Source organism: Cariama cristata, unplaced genomic scaffold (genome assembly GCF_000690535.1).
Source record: "Cariama cristata isolate BGI_N322 unplaced genomic scaffold, ASM69053v1 scaffold13335, whole genome shotgun sequence".
Taxonomy (NCBI): Eukaryota; Metazoa; Chordata; class Aves; order Cariamiformes; family Cariamidae; genus Cariama; species Cariama cristata.
The window spans coordinates 16,961-34,559 of record NW_009619320.1 but is presented as its reverse complement, the minus strand read 5'-3'; the positions used below and the strand labels follow the sequence as shown (position 1 = coordinate 34,559).

General features: G+C 38.9%; 1 protein-coding gene across 2 annotated transcripts in view; it reads right to left on the bottom strand.

Annotated features, from left to right (window-relative positions):
- Positions 1-9,956, bottom strand: part of LOC104162482 (probable ubiquitin carboxyl-terminal hydrolase FAF-X) — a 76,998-nt gene extending 67,042 nt beyond the window's left edge. For both annotated transcript variants that reach the window (XM_009701213.1, XM_009701214.1), the window contains exons 1-4: positions 9,702-9,956; positions 7,678-7,823; positions 7,287-7,366; positions 740-852 (exon numbers count right to left, since the gene is read on the bottom strand). In XM_009701213.1, the coding sequence (XP_009699515.1) occupies positions 740-852; positions 7,287-7,366; positions 7,678-7,823; positions 9,702-9,797 (435 nt within the window). In that variant the 5' untranslated portion in view covers positions 9,798-9,956. The remainder of the gene's footprint in view (positions 1-739; positions 853-7,286; positions 7,367-7,677; positions 7,824-9,701) is intronic.
- Between the last annotated feature and the right edge of the window lie 7,643 nt (positions 9,957-17,599).

The window sequence follows — 17,599 nt, the reverse complement described above, 5'->3', positions numbered from 1 at the left end:
TGGCAGGTGACTGTACAATGAATATAGATTACAAACTCTGAACCACTTGTACTTAGCATGTAGAGTTGCATGAGAGTTTTACAACGCTGTATTTTAATTTGTACTTCCTCCAATAAAGGCTTTAGACAAACTTTAAACTGTTTTCAGCTAAAAATTAAATTTAGGAAAAAGACACAAATATTTTTGGTTAAGACATTCACAAGTCACCACTGAACTATTAAATTTTCCTTCTTTCACCTATTTCTCTCTCAGATTTTAATTTGTCTTTACAGTTTCTCATTTTGCATGTGACCAGCTGGCCAACAGGTAGTTTTTATATTCAAGCAGCTGCTACAAACACTAAGAAGCTAGCAGGCCGCTGAAAGTTTTTACTAAAAAAGCAAGTTTTCATGTCCTAGCACGCACATAAAAATAAGCAGGTCTCTAGACAGCTGGCCAAAGAGACAGCCTGCCTAACAAGAGCTGCACTACTGAACATACAAAGTTCTGTTCCCCCCCATATCATCTCTCATGTTTTATTTCCTTCCAAAAACACCAGAGGCAGTAAGAATGAACAATGACAAAAGGATGACCCCCCCCTCACAACCCAAGCCATGTATACAAGAGTTCTCCCAGTTCTCTGTTGAGATAAGTTTCAAAAATGAGATTCAGTCTCTGCAGTGTCCTCATAGTCACAAAGGTGGTCTCCTTCCTCACTGACATCACTATGCTTTTCAGAAACACAACTTTAAAAACTCACATGAATCTCAAACTTCCAGCCGCTCACTGCCTCATCCGTAAGGATTTTTGTGAAAGATATTGTTAACCCATCTCGAAAAAATCGCTGGCATGCTTCACTTTTGACATCAAGGCCTATTTTAAAATAGAAAAGAAAAACACCAAACTATTAGATATGCAATTTCATTAGTTGTTACATGAACTTTTAAATATTGAAAGCAGTGATTTGGATTTCAAAAGTTTCACGTTTAAAGATTCAGAATTATTTTTAAAAAAGAGGCCTTGGATGAAGACAAGCTTACATAAGCTTGAATGGACAAAAACCCGACAGATTCATGTTCTAGTAAAGACACCTCAAAAATTGCACTCCTTTAGATAATTTTTAGATTATTTTAGAAACATGTGATAGGGTGGTTTTTTCACCCCACACTTGTAACACTCAAAGATATAGCAGCAAAAGTAAGTACAATCTTTATCTTCCATTCTTCTGGTATACATGCATTTATGTTCTCTCGTATTTAGTTGCTGCCAGTAAAACTCGGTGAGTAAACAGGAGAAAGGGTGAGACCTGCTCAGCTTCCCAGACACAATTAATCTGCAAAAATAACTATGAATCCTTCTGTCTCTCACTCTCACTTGAAGTACAGTTTCTTGTAATTCTGCTGCCAGGACCCAACACACCTAGATCCCAACACTGGCGTAAGCCTTTGCAGCCACCATATGTCAAGTTTAAAATTAAAGAACAATGCTCCATACTTTTTTTTAGTTATTTTAAACTCTGGAGTTATTTATAACCCAGTATTTCAAGGAATCTGTATTGCCTACAAGAAAGCTGGGAAGGGACTTTTTATAAGGGCATGGAGTGATAGGACAAGGGGCAATGGCTTTAAACTGGAAGAGGGAAGTTCTAGATTAGATACGAGGAAGAAATTCTTCCCAGTGAGGGTGGCGAGGCCCTGACAGAGGTTGCCCAGAGAAGCTGTGGATGCCCCATCCCCCGGAGTGTTCAAGGCCAGGGTAGATGGGGCCTGGTCTGGTGGGAGGTGTCCCTGCCCATGGCAGGGGGGTTGGAACGAGGTGAGCTTTAAAGTCTCTTCCAACCAAATCATTCTATGATTCTCCTTCAAAAGTCCAGTTAAAAAAATAATCTAAATAGGGCTAAAACTTAACAGAAACTTATATTGAACATGTATCAGTATACACTGGAAACAATAAAAGTCATTGGGCACAATAAAAGTCATTGGGCACATTATAAAACTGCGACCTGCCTGCACAGTTTCTTTACAGAACAAGTTTAATTTTCTATCAGGGAGTCTTAGCATTCAACAAGCCTAAACATCCAGATTCACAAAAATTATTGCTATCACCCCTTCAATCTCCTTAATGAGAGATCCTAACAGTAACTTGCATTGGTTTGGGAAGGATTGATTTATCAAATTAAAGTTTCTCATAGTCACAAACTGTACAACAGAGGTTCCTTTCAAAAGTGGTCACAGAACATCTGCCCTGGTTGTTAGTACACATCACGAAGGCTTTCCAAACTGTAACAGGGTTTGTTAGCCTACAGTCTTATGGTGGGTACAGCTCTCAAGCAACTCCAATAAAGCAGGAATCTTTGGAGAGCCCCTGTCACCTGCTTGAAAACTACTCCAGTGTTCCCTTTTTTATCACTACCAGAGGTACGTGATATACACTATATGGCCAAGTATGAAAAACTCCACATTATCTTCCTATGTAGCCTGCAGTCTGGACAGCTGACATCCCTACACTACATAGTAAGTGCTAAGACGAGCAACAAAAGGCCACAAGCCACGGCAATGACAACATGACAAAAGAAGAGAAGAGAGATGGACACTGCCTAAAACTTAGGCATTTGCAGTAAACAAAGGACTTTGTTAAATTAACTTGGCAAGGAGGTAAAGATGACAGCTTCACCCTATACAAAACAGAGGACAGGGAAAGGATCCAATGTGGTTGACTTGACCTAGGGGAAATATTCCTTTCTGAACCCAAATGTAACAGTGAATTTATTTCTTGAATACAAATTTAAAGCAGGTACTCAAGTGATTTTAATGCTGCTTAGAGTACCATTATATCGCACTGATGCACTGAAATATCCCTCAAACTTTCAAGTACTTCTTGGACCATCTCCCTTCACAATGGCTGGCCATCTCCAGTCAGCAAGACATTTCAAACTAAGTTCAGGAACACAAGAACAGAGTATGTTTCAAAATACATCGTCCTTTCTGTACTTCACTGAATTTGGAAAAAGAGGGAAGACGTAGAACCTTAGAAGACACTTATATGACTCCAGGATATACAATCACCTTCTACCTTCTCCCACAATGTTGCATACTGCCGAAACAACAGATGACACTTATGGAAGGAATCAAGGCTAGGTGTCTACAAGGACCAGAGTATCATCAAAAGCAGGGTACAGGAGTCCTAGAAGACAACAGGTTGGCAGATGCAGCAAGACTAATCTAAAGACAGTGAGAAGAGAAACAGCAATTACACTAGACATCTGGCATCTACTCCTTGAATCAGACTGAACATCACTAACTCTCAGGTAAGGCCGCAAGCAGCCATTTTTCTCCCTGTTGTCCAAATTCTGACAGCAGAGAAGGATAAGGAAGAATACAAGAGACAAGCAAGTGCATGCAGCCCTGAACTAACTATTTAGAGAAAAAGCTGGAAAATGGATTATGCAGTGGGAAAAAGGTGAATATGAAAGGAAAAGGTGATGTGCAACATGCAGTATACAGGAGCTGCAGTTAAGGGACTGGAAGAAGAACAGAGGGCCATTTGATTTCTGTACCTGCACTTAACAGCGTTCAATTTGCCAGATAAACCACGCAGAGTGTATTTACCCTGCCACAAGAGCAGAAACACTCTGGGTTCACAAAACCTGTCGGTCCAGACACAACTGTATATGAACAAACTCTGATGCATCTGAGCTGTATTCAACAGTATAGAGTTGGAACACCAAGGCCCCCAGGCAAAACCACCCATCTCCTCTTCTCCAGGACTTTGGATCCCACAACTTTGTAGGTGCAACCCCAGAGCTGAGCTGGCCCCAGACACTGGTGTGGTGCTGTGCCAGTGAAGCCCCCCTAGACCTGGAGCCTCCAGAAGTGCAGCACAGAAACCTTTCACCAGCTTGGCACGGGCTGGCTCAGACCCTGCAGAACTGACAGCGACCCAGAGCTAATAAGCTCTGGCAAAACTCACACTCGCCCATGGGCACAGTGGCTACATGTGGCACTTGTGGATTCTGGCAGACTTACAGTAACTTGTAATCATCAGGAATATGAGAGTCCTTCCACATGAAGACAATGCACTCACCCTGCTGTAGTTCATTTCACTGAATGGGTTCTAGCCCAAACACCTGGCTAAGAAACTTTGGAACATGAGGACACAAATCTGCTGTCCTTGCTTTAGATAGATGGCAAAAAAATAACCATTTTAAGATACAGCTTCAGAAAGGAACTCAAGAGTGGTCCCACAGAAATGCAGATGGATCATCCAGAGCAAGATGGTCTTTACAGGATGCTAGAAACAACTCCCAGTATTGGGCTGCCTAGCTTCTGGATGCACACATGCTCATGCACACACAAATTTTTTTCTTTTATTTTGAGGTTCTAGGGCCTCCCTCTCTTTCCCACTCTGTAAGCCTTTTCAATTCATCAAAACCAAAGATTTGTGATCAAGTTTGAAAGTTTAAGTCATGCAGTGAAATCTCATTTGAGTTTAAATAAATTAAAAATTATAAAAGTTGCCTTGCACCTTGCTTGTGCGTGTGATATTGGAAAGTTTTGGCAGCATGTTAAAAATTGGATATAAACATTAGGAGCAATAAAATCCACAATAAAGGCGGAGAAGTGTAGAGTTGTTGAGGAATTTTGAAAGAAAGAGTGGAGAATATTCTTGCCTATAAAAAACCAAAACCCTAGACCAAACCATTTTTTATTACTTTTAAATTTATAGCATCCAACTCACTATGACATTTAATTCTGGAGCAAATATCATTACTCAAAACACTTTGTAAGTATTTCAGAATTTTTGTGAAGGTAAACATCAATCTTGCTATTAAATGCTATTTTTCAAATAGGTTTTCTTCTATTCGCAAGTAATTCCAGACTATCACTTGAGCGTCTCATGGTTTACTTAATGAAGATTAATACATTGATGCCTACACATAAAAAGACAATCTTCCATAAATAAATGCATCTGCCAGGAATAATGCAAGTGACAGTCTAGCCATCATTCACAGAAGTCTGTCAAATTTGCTCCTTGCACTTGAAAGTGGTAATGATGACATTTAATTCTTATGAGTACTTTCAGTTCAGTTCAGTTATTCCCCTTTCCTGAAAAGATTTAAAGAAGATGCAAATATCTCTCTTATTTTATAGACAGGGTCACAGAGACAGCAGTTACCCCAGAGTCACTCCTGAATGCTGATGGCCACTGGCAATGTTAGGAATAAAAGCTACTTCAGAACTGTACCCATTAGAAAACGGTGCTTAATAAAAAAAAAATTAGTGGGCCCTTCTTTGGTTTTGTTGCTTCATAATCTAGATGAGTTACAGACTGCAATATAGAATTTATGTCTATAGAAAATTTTTATTTTTCTATTTCTCCTTTCAGTTCTTCCCTTTTGAAACGGAACTCCTCAGATTAAGAAACTGCCCAGACAGGTAGCAAGGTGTCCAATTTTAGATCTTACTGAGATAACCGAACACATTTTTGATCTATTAAGAAACATACACAAGAGAGTAATTTATATTACTCCTTTATATACACACAACTCTGAAACAGCTTCTGCCAAGTTTTGAGCTACCAAAACAGTGTCAGTTACACCAAGTGAGCACCCTATCATATTCCTTGAGCACTGAAAGTTATTTAAAAAAGAATCACCTTAGCCATCATGTAACTTCAAGTAGCAAGGGAAAAAAAATCTAGGATGTAACTGTAAAGATAACACAGTTAAATAAACTACTTCTAAGAGCTTTCCTTGTTTTCTCCTTAGCCAATAATCCTTGCGTATGTACATACACAGGAATTCATCTAGAGGGCAAGAGGAATAATAATTAAACAGTAATGCAGAAGCCCTTTTCAGAATTGGACAGTAACTTAATAAAAATCAAAGTGCATCAAGTATACGAATAGATTTCCACTGTTTTTCACAACTTCAAGAGGAAAAAGACGACTTTTTGTTTGGGAACTTTCAACTAAGTCTGACATTTTGGAGAAGTCCATTAATGTTAGGAATAGCCAAAAATCTCATTCTGCTCTTATTACTTCACAGCATTGACAGTTTTTTGGGGGTTGTTTTTTTTTTTTTTAAAAAGATGACTTAACAGTTGGCAGTACATACATCTCCTCTCTCACATATCACAAGCAGAGAATTTTTTTACTGCACTGTTCCAACAGCCCAGTCACACAGATAACTCCATTTTCTTTCCGTAAGTTGGCATTTCTTTTGCTCCCGAACAAATGCGATCTCTTGAAAATTCTACACTCACCTTAGGATTCCGGCCAGACCTAGCTACATGCAAAGACACCAATTCCAAGTTCAACTACAGCTGATAAATCAGTGTTGGCAATAATACGTCATTATCCTATTCTGGATCACAAGGGTGCACCCTAACTTTTGTTTCTCCAGAGGGTGCTCCAAAGCAAAGACGACTTAGAGAAAACAATCAAGATAGCGCAGAATATCATGACCACAATGAACTTTATGTTCTTAAAGCTCCCTAAGAATAACCTTTATTAACATGGAAATGAAGTCATCCAGGTCCAGCTATGCAAAAGTAAGGAATACGCACTTTGTATGTAACTATATTTAAAATACAACTAGTTGGTAAGTGTAGATATCCTAGAAAAATAATTTGACCTGACCTCTGGTATTACTCCGGGGCAACAAATACTGACTGGAATAGGAGACCAAAGCAACTTTCCAGGAGAACAGAACTTTCCAGAACACATGACAAACTTGTCAATCTGACTAGCACAATTTAGCAAACACATACACAATCCTGATATGGAACCCTCCTACTTCCAAGCAAGACACAGCAAGCAATATGGTAGAATTATTAAACAGCATGGCTTAGACTAAAATTCTAACTTTTCTCTAATATTCTAAAAAGTACATGCATGCCAAATTTGAACAAAAATTTATGGCAAGACATTTGGAAAGCTGGATTAGTAACTTATTTTTTAAAAACTAGAATTCTTTGAGTTTTAGTATCTGTTCTAAAGACCAAACCCACTAGGTCTGATATCAAAGTGAATACAGAAAACAAGTAGGACAGGAATGACAAGATTTTTTTTGCTGTGAGCTTATTCAACTTCCCTACTAATGATAAGACATCTAATTTCTAACTCCATTGATGGCTTTCCAAAATTTCTGATCTATGAAGGTTCTGCATACCACTCTGACACAATTTTCCGGACCAGGGTTGTAACAGAAATAATTCAGAATTTTTAAGCCTCCACCAGGGATTCAAAACAACAAGAAAAGACTTTACACACTGGCCCAATAATCATTAGTTGTCTTTTCAGCTTACCTTTTTTACTTAGGTCGATAGCAGCTTCTAGAAGAACTTCTAATTCCCCTTTCGGCAATACAGGAACAACCCATCGAGGCCTATATTCAAAAACAAAACAAATTCCCCTGTATTTCAATTGTGCTTCTTAAAAATCAAGAATCCTTGCCCCTCTGTAATGCTTTTAATATACGGTAAGAATGTACATTTTTGAAGACCCCAATGAGCATTTCATTTAAAAAAACAAAAACAAAATCCAAACAACTCTGATTTGAGCCTCTCCTTACAACTCTAACCCAATAAAAAAGATATTTCAAGAAACCCAGGGAACCAAAGATGCAACAATCCTGATTCCACTATCAAGATATTTGCACAAATAATCTACACCCTCTGAAAAAAAGTGTGAAAATACCTGTTGATCATGTCATCCAACTTTGCCAGGTCTGTGTGTGGAAATGCAGGCTCCTCATCTTCAAGCTGGGGTGGAGCATCTCCTTGGCCCTGCTCATCAGGCGGGGTAGCTGGGGAGTTCTCATTGGAAGAATCAGGTGAAGAAGTCTAAAATTGGTACGGAAAATACTTTAAATACTGACTGCACTTGCGTGCCACTTATTTTGGCATTTTTCCTTCACACTGTTTCAAAGAATCACTTGAAGTAAGTACCTGTCATCATAAAATACAATAAAATCATTTGATTTCAAATTTAGTAACAAAAAATAGAGCATAAAATATGCTATATGCTTTCAATCTCAACAGTTTAAAAATTAAGCTACTTTCCCAGTGAGGAAAGTGCGGTCTTTTTGTAACAGATTTCTACTTTCAGTAGACCACCTATCTAGAAGGTGAAAATAAAGACTATATGAATGTTCCGGTTTTTATAAATTTTCTGCAGAAAACATGACTATTTTAGGTAGAGAGACAAACTTCAGCAACAGCATAGAGGAAAACAATCATGAAAAACATCTTTAGAAGTTTGCTACAAATGAGTAACACACTACTACAGCTGGCTACTAACCAACCTCCAAGAACATGATTAGTTAAGCCCATTTTGATGGGCCACGCAAAATACAATGCGTTTTGTAGATGCACGCTTATTCGTATACAGAAATACTATGAATTGACAATAATAAAATTTCAAATCAGAACAGCAAAATTTAGGAGGACAAGGGAGGACCAAAACCTCAAGAACAATTTTCACATGTTGTACTGCGTCTGGCTGGCATGGAGTTAGTTTTCTTCACAGCACCGGGTTTTGGATTTGTGACCAAAACAGTACTGATAACACACCAGCGTTTTGTCTGTTGCTGAACAGTGCTTGCACAGATTCAAGGCCTTGTGCTTTTCACTTTGCCCCCCCCCGCAGTAAGTAGGCTGGGGGTGGGCAAGAGGTTGGGAGGGGACCACAGCCAGGACAGCTGACCTGAACTGACCAAAGAGATACTCCACACCATATAGTGTCACGCTCGGCAATAAAACAGGGGGTGTTTTTTTTCCAAGGTAGCCTTTGCTTGCAGACTAGCTGGGCATCCATCAGCTGGTAGTGAGTGACTATATGGATCACCTGTTTCCCCCTCTACCCCTTCACTTATTAAACTTTATCTCAACCCCGACAATTTCTCACTTCTCCCTTCTGATTCTCTCTCCCAACCCACTGAGGTGAGGGGAGTGAGCGACGGGTTGGAGACTTACCTGGCAGCCAGGATCAGCCCACCACACACGTTCAAAAGAACAATTCATTCTCAGGAGGTAACAACCATTAAACCTTATGCTATTAAACAAATATCATCTTCATACTGAATTAAATGACAAAGCATGGCTTTTCTTTTAAATGGGTTTGGCTGCACTGTTTAAACATATCTTTTCCCCAACAAAAAAGAATCATCACTTTATGATGTAGTACTTGAAAGTTTTTACTTATATTTTGAAAGCAGGATAACCCGTTCAACAGAAACACGCTAAGTTGTTCAGAAGTCTAGTACAATGAATGGAGACCGAGATGAAGCTGGTCTTAAAGAGCTGATACCCGCATGTAAGGTGTTTTCTCCAAAAAGTGCTTTTGCAGAACTGAGCATAAACTGAACTCACAGAGAGTAGTTTTACCAATCTGTGGCAGGTAAGTCTACAATGAAGTTCTAAGGAAGCTTCTGATATTATTCCAAGAAGGCTTCTTATCCAGAAAACATATGCTTGAAAGAACTATACCACTGCCTGAAAAGGGAGCATTTTTTGCACTGCAGTGCTCCCTGTCTGTCTCTACTTTGCCAATAGCAATGCCTTCATCCCTCAAAATCTTTCTGTACTTCCAGACACACACGCACACAAAATATCTAACTTAACTAGACATCTCTAGGAATGTACAAACTCAAACAATTCAGAAACGCTACTTCTAAAGAACTAACCCCTTTATTTCAGACAACTTGATTGTTAATATCATACCTGATTCTGCTGGAGGGGAGGCTGGGACTGTCCATCAGGAGCCTGGCCCTGGCTATCATTCCCTCCTACTGGAGAGCCACGAGTCGTGGCTGTCATACTCGACACAGGGCAGATCTTTGCAATTTTGTCTGCTTATGTAGTTGTTGTGAGAGAAGAAATTATAGTCCACTTAGTAAAGTTGAAGTACCAGCATATGCTTGCCTTAAAAAGCTCCAACTCAAGAACATGCCATCTTGCAGAGACCATTGCATAACCTGAAAAAAAGACAATACGCTGTATTGATACATGCATATAGAAGTAATCTGTACCACAAAAGAATGCTACAAAACCAAATAAACTGCTATAAAGAATCTTTTATTTTAGACTTAGTATTTATTTTTATTGAGTACAACTGACATCAGAAGGTAATATCTCAAATATTTAACATTAAAATAATGTTCTAAGTAAAAATTACACTGATAATTACCTCTATACCACTGAGAAACTGACACTCATCCAGAACGCAGCTGCTTACTCTGACTCTCTTGTGCTTGAATTGCTAGAGTAGATTTTCAATTTGAATTCAAGGTGCTGATCAAGGTCTAGGCAGAAATGACCTGGTTAAGAGCATAAACAGCCAAATTTGTCATCTCTTCCAATACTCTTCTCCTGACGCTGTCTAACTGCAGATGTCCGAGAGGGAGTTAGAGATTGATTCTACCTCAGCTCAAACTAATAGAGACCCTGCAGCCTAACTTCTCCTATTAGCACACCAGTATTTACCCAGGGCATTTGACCTGTATTCCCTTCTTCCAGCACATATCTACAAAAGTCTGGGTCCGCTGGCCTTTCAGGCCCACTCAAAGCCCATCACATCCCCACCAAGTATTTTAGTAGATTATACAAAGAAAATTCTGACATCAGATTTTTTTGTTGATCTTGTAATCATGATATACCAACAGTTCAAGAATCACTGCGTATTTCAACTTCATTGTGTTAAATATAGAAATAAAAAGATGCATTAAGTTATAACAGCAATTCCACTCTGTACCATAGGTCAATATATAACCACGGAAGACGAAACCTAGTTTTCCAGAGCAACTCAGGCTTCCAAGCTTCACATAAACCAACGATAGTACTCAGAAAGTTCAAAAGCCAAGTAGGGTGGTAAAAGAATTGTATGAGCTTTCAGTAAGAGTCATTTGGCAGTGCTAAGTTCCTGATTCAATCAGCAAAAGCTTCACGTTAACAAGTTAGAGTGACATTTCTGCTGTAACACTATGCATATTTGTAAGTGTTTTATTATGACGTCTCATCTCAAATTAATTTTCAATGCTGTTATCTTTCTCCAAGACATTTTAAAATCCTTTCCTAAATTGTGCAAATTTGCAAGGTGTTACATAAATAATAAAAATTTTGACTGAATACACTATTCCTCCCCTGCCCAGTCTCCAATATTAACAGCACCAACAAATTTTGTCTAGTATTGTCACTAAAATAATGTTCACTTTTGAACAAAACCATATTCTTTGAATACAGTCAGCTGTAATCCATCCCCACCCTTCAGAATTCATATTCACAGAGCTCAGTAAGCCTGCTAAGTCCAGAACAAAGGCATCACCAACTCAATTTTTCTTTAGGAAGAAACTGATTTTTTAAATGCCATTTTAAAATTAACTTATTTTAATTGCTCTTTTTTAAATGCCTTCCTGAGTATTTAATTGCTTTGCATTGATATTTAGGTAGAAAGTATTAGCAAGACTAAGTTTCCTGCCATATATATATATACACACACATGCATAATACACACATATACACACACACACTTTGCAGTCTACTGCAGTTCAACGCAGTCAGTTCCTCTGCACTACCCAACCGAGGCTTCTAGGTACTTGCATAAACCAACGACATCAAACTTCTGCCAACTTACATGGTATTTTTCAACAGCCCAAAGCCAACTACCACCACAATAAACCTTCCTTAATCACCACCACTCTTCCTTAACAGGTCTGTTTCACAACAAGGCCACATAAAAACTTGGGCTGGCACAAGGAGTGAGGTAGCAAAGAAGCAGGGAAAAGGTGAAACAGCTCCTTTCAGCAGCAATCCTGGTCTAGGCTGGCTTAAACTGCAGAAAAAAGTGACCACTGGCAGCTGTGGTTCCACAATAACTTACATCAGGCACAAGCTGCTTCAGTCTCATCTCTCTGTTATTCTAATGTTTTTGGCTGAATATCATGAAGGAAGCCAGTTCAGAGTACTAAAGGAAATAACAACAACAAAAAACCCCAAACTTGCAAAGACCATGAGAATTTTGGGGTTTCTTTAATTACCTGAACTGGTGTACTGCAAGGCCAGAGTACTTATCCTAATGCCAGCCATGGAACCAGGACGTCTCATTTCTACTATATTTGATTTTAGATTCAGTACACTAAGACACATTAGAAAAAATTATCACCTTTACCCAAAGCTTTGAACAGCTGTTTCGATATAGTGCCAAGATGGAGACTGATGCCTATTAAATGACAAACTAGCTACTCCATTGTTAATCAAGCAATGCATGAAGCTATGAAGATGGAGTCAAACGAATCCCACTGACATCTGTTTTTGATTGCCAACTGAGCAAATTCCAATTTGCCATGCTTCTGCCATCTCCTTATGTCACCCTGATCAACCACTAAATTATAAAGTGAAAGTCAGTTTTCGCTTCCCCTGACTCCTTGTAGTTTTAGCAACACCAGGAAAAGACAACTATAGTTTTTTTGACTCCGCATGCTCCCCATTTAGAAGAGACAACCCACTGCAAGCAGTTCCAACCGAGCACCTGCAGACTGGGCAGAGGATGCCGGACATGGCCCTGCCCTCCGGGAGCAGCATCTGCTCCCAGGCTCAAGCATTTGGTACAGCTGCACATCCCAGCCCCACCGCAGCTTCCACAGCCAGCAACCTCCCACTCGTGTGGCACAATAGCTTAATTCTGTTTGGGGAAGAAAAGAAATTCAGCACCTTTTCAAAAGCCAGGAAAAAAAACCCCACATCATCAGACATAGGTTCCTGGGTAAGTGCTAGGTAAGAAGCAAATATGTACATATTACTCTGTTACAGGGTAACATGTAACAGTAAATACAAAGGGTGGCACTTTTAGCATAGAATGATCAAGGAACATACATCATTTTCTAATACAGTTGACTTCTAGAACAGCTTTCATCTGAGTTTCTCAATGTTATCTCCTCAAAAGTAACTGAAATACCCCAATACATACAGTCTTTCTCCTAAATTAGCTACTTATAATACAGAGTCTCAAAAAAAGCAAATGCAAGGTGACAGATGACAGCAGCAGACCTCAAAAATATAATTTTTATTCATGTGCATTACCTAAGGCCTATCTAGGGACAGAGACCTATTTTTCCTTTATTTAAAGTTTTCTGGTTATAGACAAGCAAGGACATATGCCACAAAATCTACTTTGCAGTGTCGTTAACAATATATGCCAAGATACTAGTCGGCCCAACATGTAACAACAGAGCGTTCTAAAAATCATACAGCTATGCTAAGAAAAAATAAAATTATTTTTACCTCCACCATTATTTAGAGAATGGCGTTCCTATCTTTATGGGGTCTCACAGAAGATGCGCTTTTTTATCATTAAGTGCTGTACTGCAAAAAAAAAAAACCTTAACTGCAGCAATATAAATTTTAGGTTGAAAGGTATTACAGATTTGTTTCATGTAAGATTCTGGCAACTGCCTTCTTAAAATCCTAATAAATACTGATTCATCACAACGGTTATGATGTGATTCTAGTCGGAAAAAATCTAGACTTCGGAATTTAACTTTCTACCCTATTCCTTTATTTTAATCTAAACGCCTTCTCATCTAGAAACACCTCCCCCAAAACTGTAACACTGACCTAATTCAGTAGTTACAATCTATACACACCCCCACGCATTTATCATTTTCTTTCTTCTCTGTGCCTTGTGTCTTTCAGGAAGGAGGAAATTATTTCTATAACCAGTATAGAAAACTGGTGGTCCCAGCAATTTGCTCATTAACACTGACATGCACTAAAATTGAAAACGATTTAATGATTAATGAAAAACTTGTCATTAAGCTACTACTCAATAGAGCAAGAAGTGTGTAACTTTCAATGTTTAAAAAATACCTGATAAGCAGCAAGAGAGAAAAGGTTATTTCAAATACTTTCTATTACAAAGATAATTAATTCAGATTCCTTCTCCTAGTAGTGTACTTAATCAACTGCATCAGGCTCCAATAAATTACTTAAAGCAATAAATTTTTAAGTGATACAGTAAAAGACAGATTTTGAGTAACTACAATTGTTATGAACTAAAACTGTTCTCATTGAAAAATAGGTTACTTCAGGTAACCTTTTTCGTTGATCTTTCCACATCATGCATCTGAAATTAAGACACTTGGCAACACAAGCTTCTGCAACACTGGGAACACGCATGCAAACGTACAATTCTATCTGCCCTCAATGTCGTATGACAAAATAAAGAGGGATGTCTTGAAACATACTTCAGTTCTTTCAGGAATTTATTTTTTTTTAAACTTTAGAGCTTAGTGTTGAGATTAAGTGTAGCTAAGCTACATCTACTTAACAATATGAGACTACTTCATACAAGATCCTCCAACACCTACTATTCACGTCAATTCAAGCAAGCAGTAAAAGCACAGAAAGTGAACTTCCAAAAGAAAGTATCACTGCTTATTGTCAGGTCAACGGCAAAGCAGAGGGACCACGACTCTCAACCCCATAAATACGGCCTCAAAGGAGTCATCTAAATGCATTCAGATCTTCAAGTACCAGCTACGCAGCATTCTATGCTGAAGAGACTAGATGAATGCTATAGAAAACGCTAGTTTTGAGCAATGATGTTTCCTCCTCCCTGAGCAACAAATATGATTATCCATATTAGAGACTTACAGGTTTGACAGCCTGATCCTATTGTCTTCCGCTCAGATTTCAGAGCACTGCGGAACTTAAGCAGAGGTCTGGTTGAAAATTTAAATTTCTGAGGACATTAGAAGATTGAAGCCTTAATGTGAATGAGATTTGGGGAAAACAAAATTCAACAACTTCAAAGAAATGAAAATGTCATATTTACATCTTGTGTTAAGAGAACTAAAATACTCACGTATGTGGCATAACTCAAGAAGAGCGATAGAGAATTCAATTATTTGAATTTGAACCAAACCCCAAACCAAACAACTAGACATAGAAGGCCTAATGATACAAAGAGCCTTTTTTTTTTTTTAATACAGCTCTGTTACAGCAAAACCAAATGGATTATTTCACCTTTTGAAAAAAAAAAAAAAATTCCAAACAGAAAACTGGACAACAGTATAGGTTTCTCACGTAACCAGACTTGAGACATACTGATGAATAAAGAGCAGAATCTGACTACACCTAACTGTTTCAGGTGTAACAGGTAGCCTAAGCTTATGGTTCTCAGATTCCCTTTTCAAGTGATTAGAAGTGAAGTCTCTCCTCAAGCTTCTCTGGCTAAAGCTGACCCCCTTCCATCAAGTTTTTCAGTCTCAATATAAAATTCTCATTGAAATGCCAAGCTTGGAGCCCAAGAAATTCTAACCAAAGCAAACTGTATCCAAGCTAAGGCTGAGAACCCAGTATTTGGTCCTGCACATCAAGGCAACAAAACTGACATATTCAAAACATATTAACTTCTTTCATAGAATCACAGAATGGTTAGGGCTGGAAAGGACCTTAAAGCTCACCTCGTTCCAACCCCCTGCCCTGGGCAGGGACACCTCCCACCACACCAGGTTGCTCAAAGCCCCATCTAACCTGGTCTTGAACACTTCCAGGGATGGGGCAGCCACAGCTTCTCTGGGCAACCTCTGCCACTGCCTCACCACCTTCACTGGGAAGAATTTCTTCCTGATATCTCATCTAGATCTTCCCTCTTCCAGTTTAAAGCCATTGCCCCTTGTCCTATCACTCCCTGCCCTTGTCAAAAGCCCCTCCCCAGCTCTCCTGTAGCCCCCCTTTAGGTACTGGAAGGCTGCTCTAAGGTCTGCCCGGAGCCTTCTCTTCTCCAGGCTGAACAACCCCAACTCTCTCAGCCTGTCCTCACAGGAGAGGTCCTTCCACATGGAATAACTTCCCAAAAGACCTACCAAAAAAAAAAACCAAACCACCCAAGGAAATTCTTTATACCACTCAAAGCACTGTCTTACTTCAAGACAGTAACTGATGAAGGTCAGGCCCTGAAAGGGAACTGGACAGGCGCAACAAGTGCCTTTCTCTAAAAGCCATTCACTTGCCAATAATTCTTGGGGTATTTAACAGTTAGATAGTGTACCACTGGTTATTTAGGGTACATGATGCTTTTTTCCAGATAATGTAACGAGAGGTCAGGTCTTCAGATCACACACTTAGTTCTGGCTACCAAACAGAAAAGTCAGTTCCAGCTCCTGTGCTGAAGAAGTGTTTTGCTCACGTGACAGTAAATAGAGAAGAATGCCAAAGATACAGCACCAACAAAGCAAGCAGTTAATGCCCCCTTACATACAAAAACCAGCAAACATTAAGACACTTAACCATGTTCCCTTCAGTGCTTTTCCGTAAGCGCACGTTTCAGGCTGCTGTCACGGACAGAGCGCTGCGCGAGACTGGGCCTCTCAGCCAGTACGACCATTCCTTCACCCTCAGGAGCTTACAGTGGGAGCTACACTGGTTCAACTGGTATGAAACTGTATTCTCAACGGTAAGATATACCAATGACAGAAGGAGGGACATAAAATTTACAGCCCCTGCAATTCTATTATTTAAATTCTTGTTTTAAACAATTCCAAGTGGTTCAGAAACTACATAAGGCACTGGTAAGTAGTTAATATGGTTCTTTTATGCTAGGAGATGAGAATTTTGGTCACAACAGTAAAACAAACCAGACTTTCCAAGAATGGAAAGTAATGAAGTGAATTTAGAAAAAGCACTGGTAGATGCATGCACTATAACCTAAGAAAAGCAAACTTAGCAAGTCACTTTATCTGGAAAATGCTAACATCTATTTTAAAAATTGCTTACATGTTTTGAACTATGACTTTCACTTACAGCCCTTCTCTTGAATTCACAATGAGCACGCAAAGAAGTGGGCAAGACTTCCTTTCACCTTGTATTAAAAGAACAAGCTACAACAGGAAACAACCTCAAACCGAAAAGAAAAATAAATTCCATCTAAGAACCTTAGCATGTACATTTGTTTCAGACAGTCAGATTCAATCTCATGCTGCTAAGCAACACAACGCTATACTTTTTTCCAATTACGCTACAGTTTATTTATGCAGGAGGCTGCCCTTCTGCAACCCAAAAAATGCGTTCTTGGCAATACAACCAATTCGGATTGAGTTGATATTGCGGGTCTGACTGCAACCTCAGTCCTTCACAGGCAGCAGTACAACACTACAAGCAAGGACAAATCGTGGTTTAACATTTACACTTAAATAATGTTCTAGATTAAAAGGAATACACACATTTGCAGTTGATACTCTATCATCTATGGAGTAATTATTATATCCTGTCTACTTACTTCTACTTCAAGAAAATAGCATGTCTAACATTTGCACCAAAGACTATTTAAATGCTCTTGGTTCCTTCTTTCTGATTATTAAATCTGTAGTTTGGTCATGGCCATATCAAATACTTCAAGCCGTTCATCCAATTCTAAAATGGATGTAATCCTTACACCTCTCCAAGCTATATAGCAAAGTTCACTGCCCAGAACACTTTAAGAACCCTGCCTGTTCCTTAAAGCATTAATCCAAATGCTAACAATTGCAAGATGTTACACTACTAAGACTTCTTAAAAAAGATTTAATCTTACTTCATTTTAAAAAGGAATAATTAACTTTAAATTTTACTTCATATTTATCTTG